The 19,897-nt window shown below is 38.9% G+C and overlaps 2 protein-coding genes across 4 annotated transcripts; both read left to right on the top strand.

Annotated features, from left to right (window-relative positions):
- Positions 1-517: 517 nt before the first annotated feature.
- On the top strand, positions 518-12,889 carry LOC145913525 (1-phosphatidylinositol 4,5-bisphosphate phosphodiesterase delta-4-like). 3 transcript variants are annotated; one of them, XM_083001228.1, is made up of 20 exons: positions 518-588; positions 2,784-2,859; positions 3,405-3,554; positions 3,836-3,936; positions 4,487-4,617; positions 5,076-5,136; positions 5,192-5,260; positions 5,621-5,755; positions 7,177-7,362; positions 7,499-7,611; positions 7,835-7,979; positions 8,035-8,115; positions 8,170-8,248; positions 9,346-9,479; positions 10,978-11,130; positions 11,247-11,364; positions 11,715-11,890; positions 11,961-12,062; positions 12,136-12,325; positions 12,489-12,889. In XM_083001228.1, the coding sequence occupies exons 3-20, from the start codon at positions 3,407-3,409 to the stop codon at positions 12,590-12,592; spliced, it is 2,226 nt and encodes a 741-aa protein (XP_082857354.1). In that variant the 5' UTR covers positions 518-588; positions 2,784-2,859; positions 3,405-3,406; the 3' UTR covers positions 12,593-12,889. The 3 variants fall into 3 exon arrangements, with proteins under 3 accessions (XP_082857354.1, XP_082857355.1, XP_082857353.1); XM_083001229.1 differs by lacking the exon at positions 518-588 and adding an exon at positions 1,120-1,195; XM_083001227.1 differs by lacking the exon at positions 518-588 and adding an exon at positions 2,299-2,711.
- Positions 12,890-15,300: 2,411 nt separating this feature from the next.
- On the top strand, positions 15,301-16,621 carry LOC145913532 (uncharacterized). The gene is made up of 4 exons (XM_083001237.1): positions 15,301-15,619; positions 15,753-15,926; positions 16,020-16,070; positions 16,167-16,621. The coding sequence occupies exons 1-4, from the start codon at positions 15,453-15,455 to the stop codon at positions 16,294-16,296; spliced, it is 522 nt and encodes a 173-aa protein (XP_082857363.1). The 5' UTR covers positions 15,301-15,452; the 3' UTR covers positions 16,297-16,621.
- The last annotated feature ends 3,276 nt before the right edge of the window (positions 16,622-19,897 follow it).

The following is a 19,897-nucleotide window of genomic DNA, read 5'->3' as shown; positions in this document are numbered from 1 at the left end:
CAGAAATATTGATCATTACGCCTCCACATAACTGCAGCAAACGTACAGTGTTGTACAAACAGTGAAGCAGTCGTAAGAAAGATAGTTTCAAAAAAACGCAACAATTTATGATTATAATTATTAATGTCGAGACGTGAGAAACCGTCAGAGAAAAGAAGGAAATTCAAAAGTGGCATTTTTAACTTTGTTAATGAGGCGTTCGATTGATGAATTAAACATTCACATCAACTGCTTAATACTGCTCTTCTGGCAAACTTTATTGTATTTACGTTTCTCGACGTTTCGGCTATTATGCAACAGTCTTCATCAGAAGGAAGTATCTAAGTCTACCTGTGGTCGAGAAACGTAAATACAATAAAGTTTGCCAGAAGAGCAGTATTAAGCAATAAATATGCCTGGCAGCATCAGTGACAATTTATTCACATCAACATTACTTAACTCGTTAAGTTAGACAGATAGTGTAATGTACAGCAGAGCAAAAGGTTTCACCAGATAAGTCTGTTCCTTTTCCAACTCTGTTGTGTATTTTCTCAAACAGAAACAAATTGATACGATTCTGATCAATCTCAAGTGCCTTCATAGGCAACGGTAAGTACAAATTTGCATGTGAACTGGTTTTATTATCCTTGTAGTTTGTCCGCAAGTGGGCGGTATAGGGCGAAGTAACGCGATAAAGTTGATGCAACAAACGTGTCATAAAAGTTAACAAACAAATATGCAACAGATGTGTAATTTTTTTTTTTTTTTGCAATCCAACACACAACAATATATGAGTTGCCATGTAAGATGATTACTTAAGGTACAGGAAAATTTAGACAAGGCACAAGAAAAATTAGTTGTACGTCATAAACGTTTCCTTCTGTTGTCCAAAAAAAAGTTAATTTTTAGGACCATGTAATGTTTGTATTGTATATCGTTACTGATACGATATCTTGGAAATTCCTTTAAACAGTAAAAGTTCATTGGGTCATGAACGAAAAACAACCTTTAAACAGTTTAAAAAGTTAAGGCGGCATGGTGGATTATATATGTGACGTAAATTGGGTCAAAGGCTAGATTGGCTTTTCTCACTCACACGTTTTACTTGTAAGAGTTAGTTCCCGTTGAAGTTGGGTTTGCTGTCATGTTGCTTGGATAATAGTTAGTGTTGATATAGCACAGGTATGATAACAGTCAAGATGAAGTCGGAATACAGGTACATTTATTTAACCATGTAAACTACTTGCAATGGCGTTTCTGACATCGAATTGGAAAGTAGAATAATGTGCTGGGTTTGTAAAACGGCAAATTAAATGGCACGAATAATGCTGCGCGGCTTGTAAAATTTTAATGATGTTTACCCGGTAACTATGTACAATACATTCAGTTTGACGCTAACAGATAATTTCCTTCAAAATATATTTTGGATGGGTCTCGAATCAAAACAGAACCCGAGTATTTCTGTTGCAGGCGAAAGTAAAACCTAGAGGGAAAATGACATGATTGGTTACAGAACCACACGACGGGTGGTAACGTAGCAACAAAGTGGAGTCTGTTGCGAGTTGGGCGAAAATGGAGACAATTTTACACCTAAGAGATTTTTGAACAGTTTCGTCACGGCCTCTTAAAACTTTCAATACTGGAGCCACAATGTCTCGTTTTCTTTCACCACGGCGTAACCCATGTGCGTTGATCCATACAAAGTGTCTTGGAACTTCGCATAGTTTTAATTACAGGAGTAATTACGAAACGCTGCGTGGGTGTTATAAGCGCCTGTAGTGTGCGTGCGTGCACACCGGACACACGTGGGTTGCGTAATTCCAGAAGGTGGCCATTGACCTATCCAAGTACAAATTACCACAAAAACTTCAAGTTGGTAAAAAAATAAAGCCACAGTTTGTTATTACTCACAAACATTTCCTTTGTTGGTCTTCGGTGCGGTTGCCGTGTTTTGCGCCACAACAATGTTTTATTACAGACACAATTGTAGCGCACGCGGTATTGAAACCCATTGAACTGTACTTAATTATTCTAGTACACGCAAAGAATGAAATTAAATTGTCACCTTATATCAACGAGCGCCCAGGAAGAGAAGCCAGGTGAATTGTTAATATTACTGATAAAAACATCGCCTGTAGCTACTATGATCGTTCGCATTCAGTTGAAAAGAAAAAGTACAACGACTGATACGGTTGGGTGAGCACACCTTTCGTTGTGATGATTCTGCTATTCGCTTGAATGACCCAATGTTACGCGAAGGGACGTTTACCAGACGATGACAAAACACAGTATGTTGGCGTTTAAATACTCGCAGTGGATGAGAAAAAACAGATTTGTTTACAAGTCACTGACTGCGCTGATGTTTGCATTAGACAGGAATAGATTTATGCCAGTTCATATTTCACAGTTATTTCAGAAAGGGCTTCATTCTAGAAAAATGTGCATGAGGTCATCGATGAGTATTACTGCGGTGGTGTAACCGGTGAAACTAAGTTTTTATAACGAAGACAATGTACTTTCAATTAACAATAGGGCAAGGTAAAACCGCCGGTGTTTCTAACTGAAGAAATCTGATGCTTTTGTCACCAAGTAGGCGGATAACAGAATAAAAGTTTGTCTTCAGCACTTGGCTACGTAGCCTTGAAAGCTCATTGTTTTGCGTTTTGTGACTTGTACTTTGAAGTTAAGGTGACTTGTTGTGTTTAATAATGGGCGGAAAAATAAAAAAGCAGGTAAATTATTACTCATAGATACTTCAAAATTACTATTTGAATCTTATTTTTATGTTTGTCTTTTGTTTCCAGCGCAAGACTGGGCCACTGCCGAAGGAAATCTCTCAATCTCGCAACGAAGGTTATTCGTACGAGCCCACAGAGATCGGTAACACTTTTTAATCTTCTGTTACAATCGTTGTCTGTTTGCACATTTAAGTAGGTTGTGTTTGGCCGCTTCTTAACGACGTTTATATGGGTCACGTTGGGCAAGCGACCGAAGACTGAGATACATGCGGTTTGTGGCTTCCTACTTGTGTAAAACGAACTCCGGTCTTTGATCTTTTCTTCTTTAACACAGCTGTCAATTACGGTGGGCGAGGAGAAACATAAGCCAGCCGTAAAACAAACTGAGCCTTCTTATGCAACGAAAGTTATGAGCATCGTATTTTCATTACGTTTTAGAATGCAATGATGCTTGTAGCTGGATAATGTGACGTCATACTGAAATTCCCCACCATTTCTATGGGAAATAAATCAGTGGCGCTAGAGAGCAATAAAAATGCAAAAAAAACGCCTCAGAAACAGGGAGTTGCAAAAAAAAATAACAACATATTTCTGTTGCTGCATTTGCCGCAAACTTTTCTACATAATTAGTTTATGGTAGAAATATTTTGTCGCTGGGTCTCTTAAAAGGTTATTGTGACTGTGCAGATATGGCACTGGAAGCTATGGAAGCAGGGAGCTACTTCATCAAGGTTAGATCAAAAAGTTGGCAAAAGACTCGACATTTACAACTTTCCCGAGATCACCTTTCACTTATCGTGTGCAAAGACAACTGTGGATCGAAGAAATACAAACTACGTACGTTCGATTTGTTGGCAATAAAAAATCATTTGTTCAACTTCACAAAACGTGAAGAATTTCATAAACACCGCTTATCATTGGTGTCAATTTTTCACTGTAGTAATCATCTTACTTGAATTGATTTTTGTTTGTTTGTGGGTGCTTTTATTGTGTTAAATGTTTCCGTACAAATACTACCCAGGTGTAACTTTGATAACAACAGCTAATTCGCCACTACAAGCAATTTGTTTCTATAACATTTATTAAAGTTTTTTAATCTAGTATTTTGTAAATTTCAGTGGACATCAAAAAAATCAAGGAGATACGAAGAGGACACCAAAGTCAAATATGGGAAACACTTGGGCGACACCGGGCGGAAGAAAACCAGTGTTTTAGTTTGGTGAGTACAGCCGCAAGAGTGCACCAAAGAGTTTCTCACAAAATATTTGACATTGCATTGTGAAACATGCATCGGTCAAGATATAAGAAAACCTGATCGGGATTCGCAAAGAAATGGGAAACATTGCGCAAAAATCGGCACGTTTTTCATCACCGGTTCCCAACCTAGGGTTGAGAACCCCAAGCCGTTGAAAGAGCAGTTTTCTCATTAAATTGGACATATTTCAAACATTTGTGTTTCTGTTTTTCTAGGCCTATTTTTTAAAAAGTAGTTTTTGAAAGTCTTTTCTATTTGTTGCATGACGTCAATTTCTATATTGTACAACTTAGTGATTTAGACAGCTAAAGCACAAGTTGGTAATTCAGATTCAACTAAATTTTACGTGGGGTCCGCACACTTCATGATGTTACAAAGTGGTCCTTGAATACAAAAATGTTTTAAACATCTGTTTTAAGTATAGTGGACAAAACAATTCAATATTTACCCCAATATCAAAATATTACTACCACCATACAGGGGCCAATACAATGTAGAAACATCGTCTCTTTAGGTTCTGCGGGGCCGATCCTACCCTCTTAACTTTGTGGCAATCGACGCGCAACTGTGCAACCTTTGGACGAAAGGTCTGGAACACTTGAATTCAAACCTGGAGCAGATGCGCCCGGAAATCAAACAAATGTTGTAAGTGCGATCAACACCGTGAAATTTATAATTTCCAACCAAATACTTTGTGAAGTTTTCAGAAGTGTGGCAGCAAAAAAAGTAATTGCCCCACTGTACTTTGTTCTCATGGTCTTCTGTTAGATAACTCCTAGACTGATCTTAAAATGCGATTAAAATGTCACGAGACAAACACGTTTTGAAAGTTATCACAACATATCAAAGTACGTACAACCCCCAACCGAAAGAACGAAGTCCACATGTCTGGCTGCAAACCGCAATTTTTGTATTCTCTACAAATATTTCCAGGAGGACAATCTTGCTATACCACCAGTGCTACTTGTAATAATGCAGTAAGGGTTCGAGCTTTGCACGCAATGCTAAGACGCGCCATTGAAATTATTTCAATTCCTCGAAATGTTCTCGGGTCACTGACCTTCAACGTTTGTGACGTTTCGTAACTACACAGTTGTTTGCAGGTGGGTCTGGGAACATTTTAAAGCCGCAGATAAAGATCAAAGCGATTTATTGTCGTACAAGGTAAACCACGTTTTAACTTTAATTGAAATGCAACTCATGTTTTTGAATTATCCAGGAAATCAAGTCGCTGCTTGACAAGCTTAATTTTAAAGCAGATTCAACTTATATTAAACGCATACTAACGGTGAGTAAACATAAACAACCAGATCATATGGGGTGATTTAAGTAAACAACACAACCAGAAAAACATAACAGCAAAACCCAACTTGGTTGTTTTGCAACGGTTAAACCACGTTAGAGGTTGATGTGGAAACAATTGTTTGCGTTCGCATCTCTTACATTGACCTGGATAACTTTGCGGCTTGTTTGCAAATTATATGCAAGTTGCGTAACAACTGACAACCACTTTATTATATAACCACAAGTTGCATAACCGCCCGTCACTTACAAGAGCAATCAGGGCCATTAAATTTGCAACGGTTATTCAGAAAAAAATCGTGTCAGGCAAATATAAACTCGTAAACAAACAATTGCTACTTTGCAGGAATGCGACTTGTCTGGAGACGGGAGTTTAAATTTTCAAGAATTCGTTGAGTTATTTCAGAAGATTTCATGGAGACCTGAAATTGAACGACTGTACAAGACCTACTGCGATGCTGACTTGATGCTTAGTGCAAAGGTTAATGTGCTGTGGACCTAAGTTGCGCTTTTGGTAAAGGAAGTGATTCATACATTTTGCCAACTTCCATTATGGTAGGAGCGAATCCGCCAGTACATTTAAAGGGATTAAAGGGCGACACGCATCGCTCCGACATCCGGTACGCCGTTTCTCTTTCATGAATCAGTTGGCTGGGACCTGCCATCGATGATTCACACTGTCGTTTAAGAAGGACACGAAATAGGCCAGTCAACGTTTAATCGATAAAGTGCCAAAATTGACTTTTAGCATGCAAAGTAATTTGCCAACGCCGACGATTTATATTGCGGACTCCCTATCTTTACGCATGGTCGTGTGTGTCAAGAATGGACAGGAATGGTTATTTAGTCATTAAAACCATGCAGTCTGCAAACAAAACTTATGGATCCCGAGAATATCAGAAATATCGATATTTCATTGTGACGACCCACATTTCAAATGTCCGCTTGTAAGGACCTACGGACATTCAGGAAATGTCACTTGTCATTAATGCCAATAATCACTCTTATGGCCGCCAGGAAAGGTTTGGATTCATTAAAAACAACGTCAGCAAAGCAAAGTGATCGATGAAAATCGATGAATATATCGAGCGATACGAGAGATATCGCGCTTTTGTAACCAACAAAACCGATCGAGCGTAAGTTACTTTTTTACGTCATGACAGGCAATGTATCAATCGGTTGATGATTCACTAATATTCCTTCACATAATGCTCCCTGTAGTAGATAGTTGAGGCAGGGCCAACAACTATAATGTCGAGAGGTTGGTGATGTCAATAATGCATGTACGTGGTGTATAAATATTTTTGATCGAAGCCGATTATCACTTCGGTTTGAAACGAGGGAACTGCCACAAGTGATGGATTGACACCATCATCGTGGCGTGACAGATAAATATCTCTTATGTTCACTGGCAGATATTCATGTTGCCCCCAAGCAATTTTCGCTCTCGCGTGCGTGGTGCATTTAGCCGCGTTACGCATTTTACTGGACAACACGTTCGGATAAGTTAATTTGATAAACTTGGTGACGGTAAATTTGGCGTGAAACGTAATTGTTCGCTTGACCTGCACATTCCGTGGCGCATCATGTATCCGACCATCACGAATAAGAAGTTACCCAACAAACATCTCAGCCACGTTTTATTCTCACTTTTCGTTCAGGTCATTTTGTGGAAATGATTCACAAAATATCAATGTGTCATAATTTTGGTCTTAGTAAGAAATTTACCCGTGTGTCTATTTCGGCAATCATAAACCTAAAAACCAACCTAACAATACTGAAAAAATCATTCGTGCACAGGACGCACCTACACATATCAGTGTACAGTAGCTCGGTTGATCTAAATATAAAAAGGTGAAAGACGATGTACATACATCAGCTTAAATCTAATCTGTTTGACAGGAGCTTGTCAGATTCTATCGCGAGGATCAAAATGATTTCGACGTCACTTTGGAAGAGGCCTCCCGCATTATTTCGAAGTTTGAGCCAGACCAAAAGTTTAAACAAGAAGAGAAAATGTCAATCTACGGATTTACGTACATGTTGCTTTCACCTCACGGTGACCTCTTTAACTACAAGCACCGACAGGTGACAATTTATAATTTCAGTTTTAAGTCATGTTGTGGCCTCTACCAAGCACGCCGCCCAATCCGGTCGCGCGGAACATTCCGTCATGGTATAAACACGAGAACGCGGATATTTCTAATTACTTTATAAATTCCAGGTTCACATGGACATGTCGCACCCACTATCCCACTACTACATTGCCTCATCGCACAACACGTATTTAGCCGCAGACCAGCTTATTGGAAACTCCAGTGTTGAATGTTACATTAGGTTGGTTGTTAGCTGATGGGATGTTTAAAGCCGATATTTGACAAACAACCAACAATCCACTTAGATGTAGTATTTTAAATGTTATGTCAAAAAAATATATTTTATACTATCAAACAAAATACACCAGTATTTGTTCCGATGTCAAACACAACAACTTTGTCAAAACACTTGCGGTAATTGATTGAACCCTTGCCAAGTTAACAATGCTTGACTGTTTATAAAGTGCACTGGAGAAAGGGTGCAGATGCGTGGAGTTAGACTGCTGGGACGGTGATAACGGCGAGCCTGTTATATATCACGGCTACACGCTCACATCTAAAATACGCTTTGCAGATGTCATTGAAGCTGTGAGGGATTATTCTTTTAAGGTACGGAATAACAAATGTTGAACGTCTTTCACAAAAACAACTTGTGCATGTTTAGGTTTCGGAATATCCGGTTATTTTGTCCATTGAGAATCACTGTTCTGTAGAACACCAAAACAAAATGGCCGAAATTTTGCGGGTAAGTCATACATATTATTTGTTCTATATGAGTCATACGAATGTTTTGCGACAGACGGTGCTCGGGCCACTATTACTCACATCCCAGATCCATGACGACGAAGATTGTCTGCCATGTCCTGAGGAAATGAAAGGTGCAAATATTTTTGGGTCGGGTCGTCTGGGTTAACGAAATGAGCCAGCTCCACAAAAAAGGGGAAACCACTTTAAGATAGTTTTAAATTACCGTTATCGCATATGCACGCCAATCAGATGCTTTTCGCGATGGCTTTGAGCGCTGTGTAAAAAGCGCAGATTGGTAACGTTAATTAAAATCCTAAGGTTCTCAGGCTTAGCATTCAAGGCATGTGAAGCCTGTAAACCTTATAATACGAGCGCTAAGATCGCCAAATATAAAGGACCTGCGCAGTGGTGCAATCCTGCCATGCTATGCGAAATCATGGGTATTACTTCTGCGTTAAAATCCTAAATAACGTACAAGGGAGAAGCAAAGTAGAACGTTTGTGAACGTGTCGTACAATTATGTTGTAAAATAAAACAATTCCTAATGTTGTTGCAAAGGAGTTTGCAGAATATTAATCTAATTAGAATCATGTATAAGCTGCAGACAGATGGCCACTGTTTCGACCTAAAAGGTCTCATCAGTGCAGCTGGTGTGACTATCATACGACTTTGCTGACCAAACGGCCAAGCAAAGACTTCCACTTTGTGGTGACTATACAATCACCATAATCCGTTGGGCACCAAACTAGGTGCAACCAAAACGGAGAAAACAAGGTGGAAACACTATGGCCAAGCAAAGCTCAACCAATAGTGCCGTCAGGCCCCGTGTCACAATAATCATATGATAAGCAATGTGGAGCCAATAATGTGACACGGGGCCTGACGGCACTATTGGTTGAGCTTTGCTTGGCCATAGTGTTTCCACCTTGTTTTCTCCGTTTTGGTTGCACCTAGTTTGGTGCCCAACGGATTATGGTGATTGTATAGTCACCACAAAGTGGAAGTCTTTGCTTGGCCGTTTGGTCAGCAAAGTCGTATGATAGTCACACCAGCTGCACTGATGAGACCTTTTAGGTCGAAACAGTGGCCATCTGTCTGCAGCTTATACACAATTCATATTATTGGTTCCACATTGCTTATCATATAATTAGAATCAGTTCGAACAAAGGTCCCCTAATGTTGTTGAATTGAAAGTTTGGTTTCGTTTGCTAAGCGTTTTGGTGTGCAGGAAAAATTCTGGTCAAAGGCAAAACGCTTCCTCCAAATTTTGCAAGTGATGAAGAAAATGGAGAAGTAAGCGACGAGGATGAAGCTGCAGATGTTGAGGAAAATGGAGTACAGAGGAAACCACAAACATCCGGAGTAAGTCCAGATAAAGTTACTACTCTACATAAATTTGGAAATGTAATAAATAATTCAACTATTTGGGTGCAAAATATTTGGAGGTAATTACTTTCAATATGAAAGCCAAAGCTAGTATGCTGTTAACCATCTTAAGTTTTCGAACACGAACTGCGTTCATCATCAGTACTATTGAATGAGCTACATGCAGCAGAGCACTGAGATAGACACGCGACTTAACGGGCAGAAAAAAAAATAACAACACCAAGCAACACGCCAGAGTCCATCACGTTTCTGCCCGTTCAGTCGCATGTCTACCCCAGTGTACCGATGATGAACGCAGTTCGCGTTCGAAACGTCTACTTGACTTAAGATGATAATAGCATATTAGCTTTCGCCCTCATATTTAAAGTAATTCAACTATTAATTAAGCATAAAACGACCAAATACAACAGAATGTCCAAAGATAAAATGATGTACCCTAGTGTTAAAAATAGTGCAGTTAATTTGTCAACCGATTTCAACAAAAATTTAATAACAACGGTTTACTGACAGACTTCTACAAAAACTTGATTTAAAAGTAAAATAGACATACAAAGATTGTTGTAAAACTTAAATGCCCCTGTTTAAAAGCTGGAAGTTATCTTCCATAGAAAGGTTGTGTTCCAATATAGTTTTGCAGATCTCAAAACCATGGTCATTGTCCGGATTAGATTGTTCTGACCGCAAAAAATCTTGTCTCAAAAATGCGAAATGTTCAGGATTGGCTGCAGCGCTCAACTTCGCAAATACTGCACAATACAAAATGGCGAACTCATTACACGAACTCCAAATTGTTACGGTTTGCGTTCTTCACAACATATCTTGCAATTGAAAAATTAAAATTGTCACGCTCGCATTCGTTATTTCCAAACTCAATATAAGTGGCTGCAATTTTCGGTAGCTCGCTCAACAATTTTCGGTAGCTCGCTTTAGAAATTAAATTACAGGTGGATTTCTTACACGGAATAATTTTTTGACAGCAGATTTTTATTTTTAGAGTGCCTGAAAAAATAAACGCATTTAAATTGAACAATTGACTTTTCACAATTATTGAAATTTCACCCAATTACAATAAGATAGTTTATTTCTGTGACCTTTGCATAACCCACGGTGGCAGAAAGTTGTGTACGAAAAGTACGGTTTAACTTTAAATAAAATATGCACAAAACTTAGCAAGACGAGCAGTTTTGTTATGTTGCCATGCGCTATGATTCTATGAAAGTAAATTTGTTTAAATCGAAGATTTTGGCCGCTCCGGTATTCCCGACAGAAGCATCGAACAAATTCGGTCCAAATTTATGCCAAATTGCCACTTCCTCTGTATAGATTACTAGTCGTTTGGCAATTCAGTCACGACAAACGTATCTTGCCAGCGATCAGCAAATTTTAAGAAGGATTTTACGGATAATGCACCTCAACCAACCTCAATAAAATAACTTACAGCTTACTAACATTGGCCAAAACAAATTATTTGCAGAAAAAAATCAAGCTTTCCCGTGCATTATCGGAATGTGTGGTTTACGCACAAAGCCGCCATTTTAAAGGTTTCGAAGACGCCCACGATCACTCGTGCCACAAACATATATCTTCCCTGAATGAGGACAAGACAGAAAGTTTGATCGCATCCGAGGTAAAAACATAATTGAGCCAAAGTTATGCAAAACATTTTCCCCACATACATTCAGCTTCCGATCCCTTAAAATAAATTGTAAATTTCCAGCAGTAAGAAACAATACTTTTGTCCAGGGTTCTTCATTTGTTAAACATAACCAATGGCAATTAGTCCGAATTTACCCCAAAGGATCGCGAACAAACTCAAGCAACTACAACCCATTGCCGATGTGGACGGCAGGTTGCCAAATCGGTAAGCATCTCCCCGCAACAAGGACTTACGCATGTTTGCCGTCTTTAACGGAATGACGTGTCTTAGATTACTGACATACCGCACATTACCGGGCCTTGTGTTGAGAAGGAGTGTATTAGCTTAACGGCTGTCAAGTATGCGATGTTAGTCAACAAACATTGCGTCGATATTCTGTTTGAAGTCAACAAACCGATTTTACTTTATTCGATTAAGGTCACAAGTCATTTCTCGAGACACGAATTTGTGTGAGTGGTTAATAACGACGGCAATACGCCGGATTTTAAAGCCTGGCACACCTTGTTGCGTCGCTTACTCCTTGTTAAATCGCTTCTTCTAATCGTATTTCACAGTGGCACTGAACTACCAAACTATAGGAAGCGAGACTTTTCTGAACCAAAGCCTGTTCAGGAGCAACGGTGGATGTGGGTACGTACTAAAGCCGAAGTGTCTGCTGGAAGAAAATTTTAATCCAAAAAGCGTTCCTGACTCATCCGACAACATTAATCCAATGGAAATAACAATAAGGGTATGACGTCAGGCAGTATATACGTCACCATGTTTAAGGGCGTTCAGCAGATTGTTAACTACTTTTTCAGATTATCTCAGCGCAGCAACTCCCAAAGCCCAAGACCTCGAAGTCTAGTGACGTGGTAGATCCATATGTGGCCGTCTCCATCCTAGGATGCGATTTCGATAATGTACGCCAGCACGTAGAGCAAATCCAATAATGTTCACATTGTGATTCCAATGCCACCTTTTTTATCTTTACAGCAAACGAAAAGGACAAAGGTTGTGAATAACAATGGATTTAATCCTTCTTGGGTAAACGAAGATGCTTTGGTGTTTCAAGTACAGGCCCCCGACTTGGCCTTTGTCGAGTTTAAAGTATGGGACAAAGACACGTATGGGGACGACGATTTGATTGGTTCCTACGCAGTCCTACTAACCAGCATAGCTAAAGGTAAAAAAACATACAGTTGTAAAACCGAAGTAAATGTTAAGGAGTTTTGCAAGTGTCTCACTTTTGGAAAGGGTCCTAATCCTGTAGTCTTGAAACTTAAATCTCGAAGAATGAGTCATGACAAACAAGCTCCATCAATCACATTTTCCACAACATTTTGCAGGTTACAGACACGTACACTTGGAAACGCAGGGATCCCAGGTTATCAGTCCTGCCACCCTTTTTGTTAACATCAACGTACAAGCATCAAAATTGACAAAAGTATAAATTACGAATGACTTTCACTTACAGTGCTTTTGTTATACTAATCTGTTGCGATGGAAATGTAAAAACTCTAAATCTATTACAATCTAACAACCCGTGTAAAACAGCTGTTGCAATCAAGGCACATTTGCTTATTTTTTGAAGTTTCCAAACCAAGCATATTATAAGGGGACGTTTACCTCTTATCATTTACTGGTATCTCATTACTATTGTCTAAAAAACATAAAAAATCTTATTCTTGCGTTTTTTTTTTGCTGCATGATCATTTTACTGTGTAATAAACTATTGTCATCGCCTTGACATTTCTGATTGTGGCCGATAATAAAAATTTTAAGTTGCAAACTTTTCTCGTCAACTTTATAAAGTGGACAAAGATTGCAAAACGATGTTTGTGTTGCAGAACTACATAACCGCTCATACTTTATTAGTAAGTGGAACCGTAAATATGTCGATCGCAATAAAATAAAGTAACACCATAACCGACAGCGGCCTATGGTGGTTTTCTATTCATGTCACTTACAAAAGGAAAATTAAAGAACAAAAATGTGCAAAAAAGGTGTGTTGAAAAACACGTTTACAAAGCGGTTGCATGCGATTAATGTCATGTCTGCCAAATGAAAATACGTTGGAACAAGTTGTAAAGGGTTTTCCTGAAAAATACTATAAACATAGCAGCACATGCATCAGTCAAACAAACATTGCGGACTGCTTCACGTTGCCAACTATTCCCTGCAGGCATATCTTAATCCATTGCACGAAATACCACTTGATAAAGATATACGCTAAACCTTGGACTTATATCTGAAAGCAGTTTAGTTCAAAAATCGCACCTGATTAAAAACAGAAATTTCTTGCAAATGGGTGAAACTGGTTAAAATAAGCACCGTAATTTCACGCAAAACGATGAAATGACCTGAAGGTAACGTATCGATATAATAGGGATCGCTACTTATATACACGTCTGACAACAAAGCTTCTCACATGAAAAACATCAAAACTATATATAAAGACGCAGTGGCCAAATCCGCCATTAGTCATTATTGTGATTAAGGTAATCATTAGCTTTTCCGTATGTTCGGTGCTTGATACGTGAGTCACCAGAAACTTTGGCGCAGTGTGATCGGTTATACAGTTGGGTTGACAACAAAATATACAGTTGGGTTGACAACCAGGCAGGTCGCGGCGATCTGACAGGAATGCGTTGACAAAAATATCTTCTTTCTATAAATACGCCATGGATACAGATGTGGGTATGAGCGAAATATTGGTTTTGAAGTCGAACAAAAGTTTATCAATGTTTTCGCGTTAAATACGATTTGTTGTATCTGGGCCACACAGCTTGCTCGTCACTTTCTTCCGTTTTACTGATAGTTGATACGAAAGTGGCAGCAAATAAACACCGGGTCGTGTCCAACTTGGTTATCAGATAATATCTGAGATAAATGCGTCACACTGCGTTTTTACACGAATGCAATTAGGTGGGCCAACCCACCAGTCACGAATCTTTATCTTATTTTCCCTAAAAGATACGCGATAAAATGCAGGCGATAAATACAAATACACGGATTGTAGCAAATTGTCGCAGACTAAAAACTTCGTCAGACATAGATGGGCCCAGTCGTCACACGCAGAGTATGGCAAACAAGTGCCGGCAGAACATGTGTTATCACCGGCCGGCTTCACGGGTTGTGTGGTTTTTCCTCGAAGTTTTTTTATACGGTGGCGCATCCTATTCGGTGTTGAACGTATGTTATTGCAAATGAAACTTCACGTCACGTATGATACTGCAAATGAAACTATTACCTGATGTAGGACTGAAATTTCAGTCCCAAAACAACTCTACCAATTTGTAAGAAGATTATACAAGGATTTTGGAGGACAAAAAGGAAACAATGACCTATACGCGTTGTCTTTATTCTTCCCAATAAGGGATACAGTTTCTTGTACCACGACCCACAATTGGTTATTTTATACCATATTTACGTCACTGATTGTAATCTCAGTCGTGATAAAACGTCAGCAAGTGATTTAAAACAGATTGGAGCATGATAATTCCAAGAATTACCCAAATTCAACACAACTGACAAGAATTTATCATTTCTAGTTGCCTTGCTGTTCGATTTCGAAAAACAAAATGATTATGGCTGATCGGTTTCAACGTGCTGATGTCTGGGTGGTCCGCGTTGCGTCATACGAAACTCAATGGAGAAATTGCGTAACTGGAGAGAAATTAGGGCAACTGTTCGATGACCCGCTCAGAGACATTTCAATTACCTTCCCAATGGATTACATCCGGTACTTCAGATGACTTAAAGATACTTATAACCAACAACCATCCAACTACCATGGAGCCGCATAGATGAGTCGATTAATTCTGATTCATCATCATTATCGTCCGCATACATTAACCTACAGATAGATCGATAATCGCACCTAAAAAAGTGCCCAAAAGTCTTAAACCCACCCAATTGAAGTATTGCCTTTTTTGCATCTCTTTTTATAAAGGTAGGATCTTGTTCGTTCTCCACCAGACTTTTCGTGCCTCCAGTCGGTGCGAAAGTAAGCCCGAGTTCTGAGAAATGAAAAATCCTCTAGACCAATGAGACCGACCAGTTGTATAGATGTCTGTGGAACGATGGGAGTGTTACGACGCACTTCGGTTGTTGACATAATCCCTTCCGCCGCAACAAGTTTAGTGGTTACCTCATGTTTGTTTGTGTAAACACTACCAACACTGTGGAAAGCATCAAGAAATTTCTCATTAGCTGCAAGATAGGAAAGGATAAGTAGGATTACCCAAGCATTTTCAACAAACGCTAACTACTTGCAGGACTAATTACGAATAAGTTGTAGGCTGTTGCAAATGGCATCAAACAAAGGTGGACTAAGAAACCGGCAAAATATGGAAAACGTCAAGCTATTTTGGTTCAAGTTTAACTTCCCCACCAACTCCCTAATTTTGCTGTTCGTATTTGCTTGGATGTTTGGAACAGTTTTTTCACTGCCTACATCTACTAAAGCGATTATCAGGTACTAAACAGTTATTCTAACGATTAGCAGCTACGCACACAGATAGTTTGTGTTTGCTTTTTTTATAATGGCACAGTATATTTACGGCGAAACATTTAAAACTATTTTCAAAAAACGTCGTATTATGTTGCAGAATGAATGACCGTGCAATAACAAGGGGAAATGAGGTGGTGATGGCAAACCAAGACTTCAGCCAAACAGCAAATAGACGAGTTGCCCACCCCGCATTGATATTCAACGTCAACGCCAATAAACGAGCATTTTTTGCCCATCAGAGACAAGACGAAACATCGGACAGGCGAAAAAGGTAAAACCATTTGTTATTTGACTGTTGCCAAACGTTCCTACATAGAGGAATACGTTGCAATTATGCAGTATGCTCATTTTTCTTTGTTTACAGGAGTCCCTCAAAGAGACACGTTGGGGCCAGATACTATCGGACACTGATAAAGTAAGACCTGTACGATATTTTTCTTACTACAATTGAGCTTGCATTACGAAACTTTATGCAACACAACAAGTCACACATAATGTGTTTTCTCTTCAGGAAGTGCAAAACGCTATATGCATTTTCCCAAAAAGTCGGTGAAGACGCAGCGGCAACTTTTCAAAAAAACAGAGATTGGTTTTGTCGCTTTTGCCCAGCAATATTTCCCCACTTGAGAAGAAATTGCTAGCGACCTAAATCGTGACACTTTTACCGCGAAAATTCGTACTAAATTATTTCATTTATTTTTTCGCTCGGTGTATAAACCCGTTTCAAATCCCAAGGAGTGGGTACGGCCTACATGTTATATCGATGTTTGTACACGTCATGTGCACTGTGTCACTGAACTGCATTTTAAATGTCAGACAGTTTGCTTTTATAATCTTGTTGATACCTTGCGAGTGTTACCAAACCCATTTTTTTTGAAGTACAGACGCAAATCTGAGTTGTGTGTTAATTTATTTAATTACCCCATGCCGACAGAATTCATTTTGTTTTTACCAGAACCTTTTGCACGATTACACTTGTTGTTGTCAACAAATAAAACATGACTAAAAAGAATTTCAAACACTTTTGGCAGTTCGCGTTGATGATACAACGAAAGCAGCTTAACCCAAAGTAACCTCTCGCTTTTGTTGGCGAAGTAACGAACTTTGTACAGGGGAATGACATTTAGGTGTCTGAGTTTTATTGTAGCATGTAACCTAGCCTCACACAAAACACCATAGCTGCTGCACGATGTCACGAGGATTGATGTCAAGTGATTTAGCACAAATTTTTGCTGATGGCAAGCAAAGAGACCAAAGAGAATGGCAAGCAAAATGACCAAAGCACAGCGTACTTTAATATATTTATATTTATTTTCGGATTGACAACCTCTTCCCCCATTTGCAAATCTCGACTAGTAACATCACAATAACAAATACAAGTTGTGTACTAAAAGAGCTTCTATGAGAGGTGCAGACAGGTGTACACACAGTTGGAACGCAAAACATTAAGCGCATTTTCTTCCGAAATTATTACGTGCTATGTGCTGCTTACTGCTCAAGGTGCGTAATACTCACGTACAGCTTTTTAATATTTTCACGTATAGCTTTTATTCAAACGAAGATTTATGGTAAAATTGCTCTACTTGCACACACACACATGTCCCACGATAATAACTAACATGTGTGACGTTTGTCAACCCAACAAATCACGCCAAATTCAATGCATCTCAAAACAAGGCACAGAAAATATGCAATTATTTAGCATCGATTTATTTACCCAAGAAGGTTACAAATGACGTAGAAATATCGTGCCGTTCAAAACTTGTACTTGTTTTGACTTAAAACGCCCGCGCTTTTGAAAAAAGTTTGAATGCAGTTCCGCACGTGTGAGTGAGTTAATTTTAGGTAAGGATGTAATGCCAAATGATCATTAGAAAGTGAAGTTCTCCTGATGATCTAGTTTTGGCACAGGAAGGCCGATGCATTTAAAGGTGCAACGATAGCGTCGAAATGGCAAAGGTTCTAGAAAACACGGCGTTATCTAGCTATTGCTTACACCGCATCCGCACGGTCTAAATAAGTGTTATGTTTACGATTAACCGCACGAGACCTTATTTTTGCCTTTCGGGGTATTTGCTGGTTAAGAGAATCGTCTGAAGAACATAATCGCTGCGTCACAATGTAGTGATCAATAAATCCGCTCAAAACAAAGGAAGTTAGCCTTGTGAAATCACGTGCCTAAACAAATTTTAAGGGAAAACACAAATACTAGCACTCAGAACACAATGGATGCGATTATAGGGCCAGAGTTTACATACCCATCTTTGGGTATTGATGCTATTATTCGACATTTGCTTGCGGAATGTCAAAAATTTATTGTTTCAAAGATAAGCGAAAATGTCGACCAGGAAACGGCATTTTCTGGACAAATGTTAGACTCTCCCACGTAGAACAAACATCACAGGGCTTATATAGGGGGCAACCATGGAACGCTATTTTGCAAGAGAGAAACACGTAAGGTGGGAAACGTGTAATCGACAACGTACAAGATTATGTCATTGAAGATTTATGCATTCAGTTGCGCTGCATTGTTTGTAATTGCTGTAACCTCCGCCGAAAGAGTTGACAATGATCATATTACGGTAAGTCACGATTTTGTATAAATAAAAAAAACACCTTTCACTGCATACGGCCTTACTGCCAAATTTCATTTACGTTTTAAGAATATCTCTGTCGAAGGCTTTAAGCTATTTTCTTACTACGTGTATCCAAAACGTCATTATCAAAATTGTATGGATCGAAAATTCAGCAAAAAAATTCTCACGCCACGTGGGCGGTGATTCCATAGATAGTCACGACAGCCACGTTTTGTAAATATTTTAATCCTGACTTATTTAAAATTACGCTCGGACTTTTTCATTTTGTTAAGATGTCACGGCTTCTAGAACTTCACAAAAACAAAGCAGCAGCGACTTTAACAAGAACGGGTTCAAGTGCAGAAGACAAAAAAGTGTCACTCGCGGGGTAAGTTAATATAATAAAAAAAATATAGTAAAGATGGACAAGGTTGCAAACTAAACAAATTAATAAATCACACGGTATCAGACACGTTTACCACTTGTAATTTCAGGTTACGAGAAAGCCATCGATTAGGATGGCCTTCCAAACGACTCTCCGCTTCCTCGCAACAATTTCAGGTGCGAAAGCGAAGAGCTGAAGTCGATGTAATTACTATGTTCCGGCGCTTACAACAAATGAACATGAAGCAGACGTTCATAGCAGCACTGCTTGAAAACATGATTCGTGTCGGGTTTGTCCAAGTAAAAGATTCCGATAGACTGCGCGGCATGGCCCCAACATTATGGAATGAATTACGTGCAAAAGGATTAATGTCTTAAGAGGGTGTTTGAACATTCTGAATATGTGACTGCAACAACCTTAAATGTTTGGAAACTGTGAAAACATACTGCTTTAAAGTGTTGTGAAATATGTATTTCCTAGTTGTTTTGCAACGAAATAAAGACCACAAATGGTAAACTATACGAGTACGTCAACATAGCAAGGATTTCTGGCATACGATGCCTGTTCGTTCACAATTATAGCCTTTACATGAAATTACATTGATATAAAAAATTTAACATAGAAAACGAGCAATTTTCACATCTGAATGTCTGTTTATAGCTTTTTTAAGCTTGTGCTAAACACGTATATTTTCAAAAATTGCTTTTACATGACTCTGCTTCATTAAATATTTAATATTGTAAGGTCAACGAATTTCTAAAACAGTCCATTCACTAAAGTGCTTGCGAAGTATTTTAATATTGTGACGCAAAACATTGACGTAGACGATCGTGCGTAATTTGGGCCGACAATTTTCAGGTTGGTAATTAACCTTTATTCGAACGTGCTCGTACCACGTGCGTATTCAATGCAATTACCTCACGGACATGTCGATTATGCGTTTTCACAAGGCTAACACTTTACGAAGATAAAAATTATTTGAAAGGGACATATGTATCCACTACTGACGCTAAGCAGCTAACGAAACTGCCATAAGTAGAATTGCAAAAGCTTTTGAAAATATGTGAATTTGTTTTCTTCATAACACTAGAGTGGCTTGACATATCATGTATGTGCAGTGATCACGAATTACTTGTAAAAACAAATTTTAATTTATTTTGTGGATGCCATCAAATCCACACGAGTTTTTCAAATCACACAAAATCGTGAGGACGTTCCCGCGAGCGTCTGGGCGGATACATAATGACATCATTCAATACGTTCACTTGAAAAATTAAGAAT

Source organism: Ascidia mentula, chromosome 9, assembly GCF_947561715.1.
Source record: "Ascidia mentula chromosome 9, kaAscMent1.1, whole genome shotgun sequence".
Taxonomy (NCBI): Eukaryota; Metazoa; Chordata; class Ascidiacea; order Phlebobranchia; family Ascidiidae; genus Ascidia; species Ascidia mentula.
This window is presented reverse-complemented; position numbering and strand designations above follow the sequence as displayed.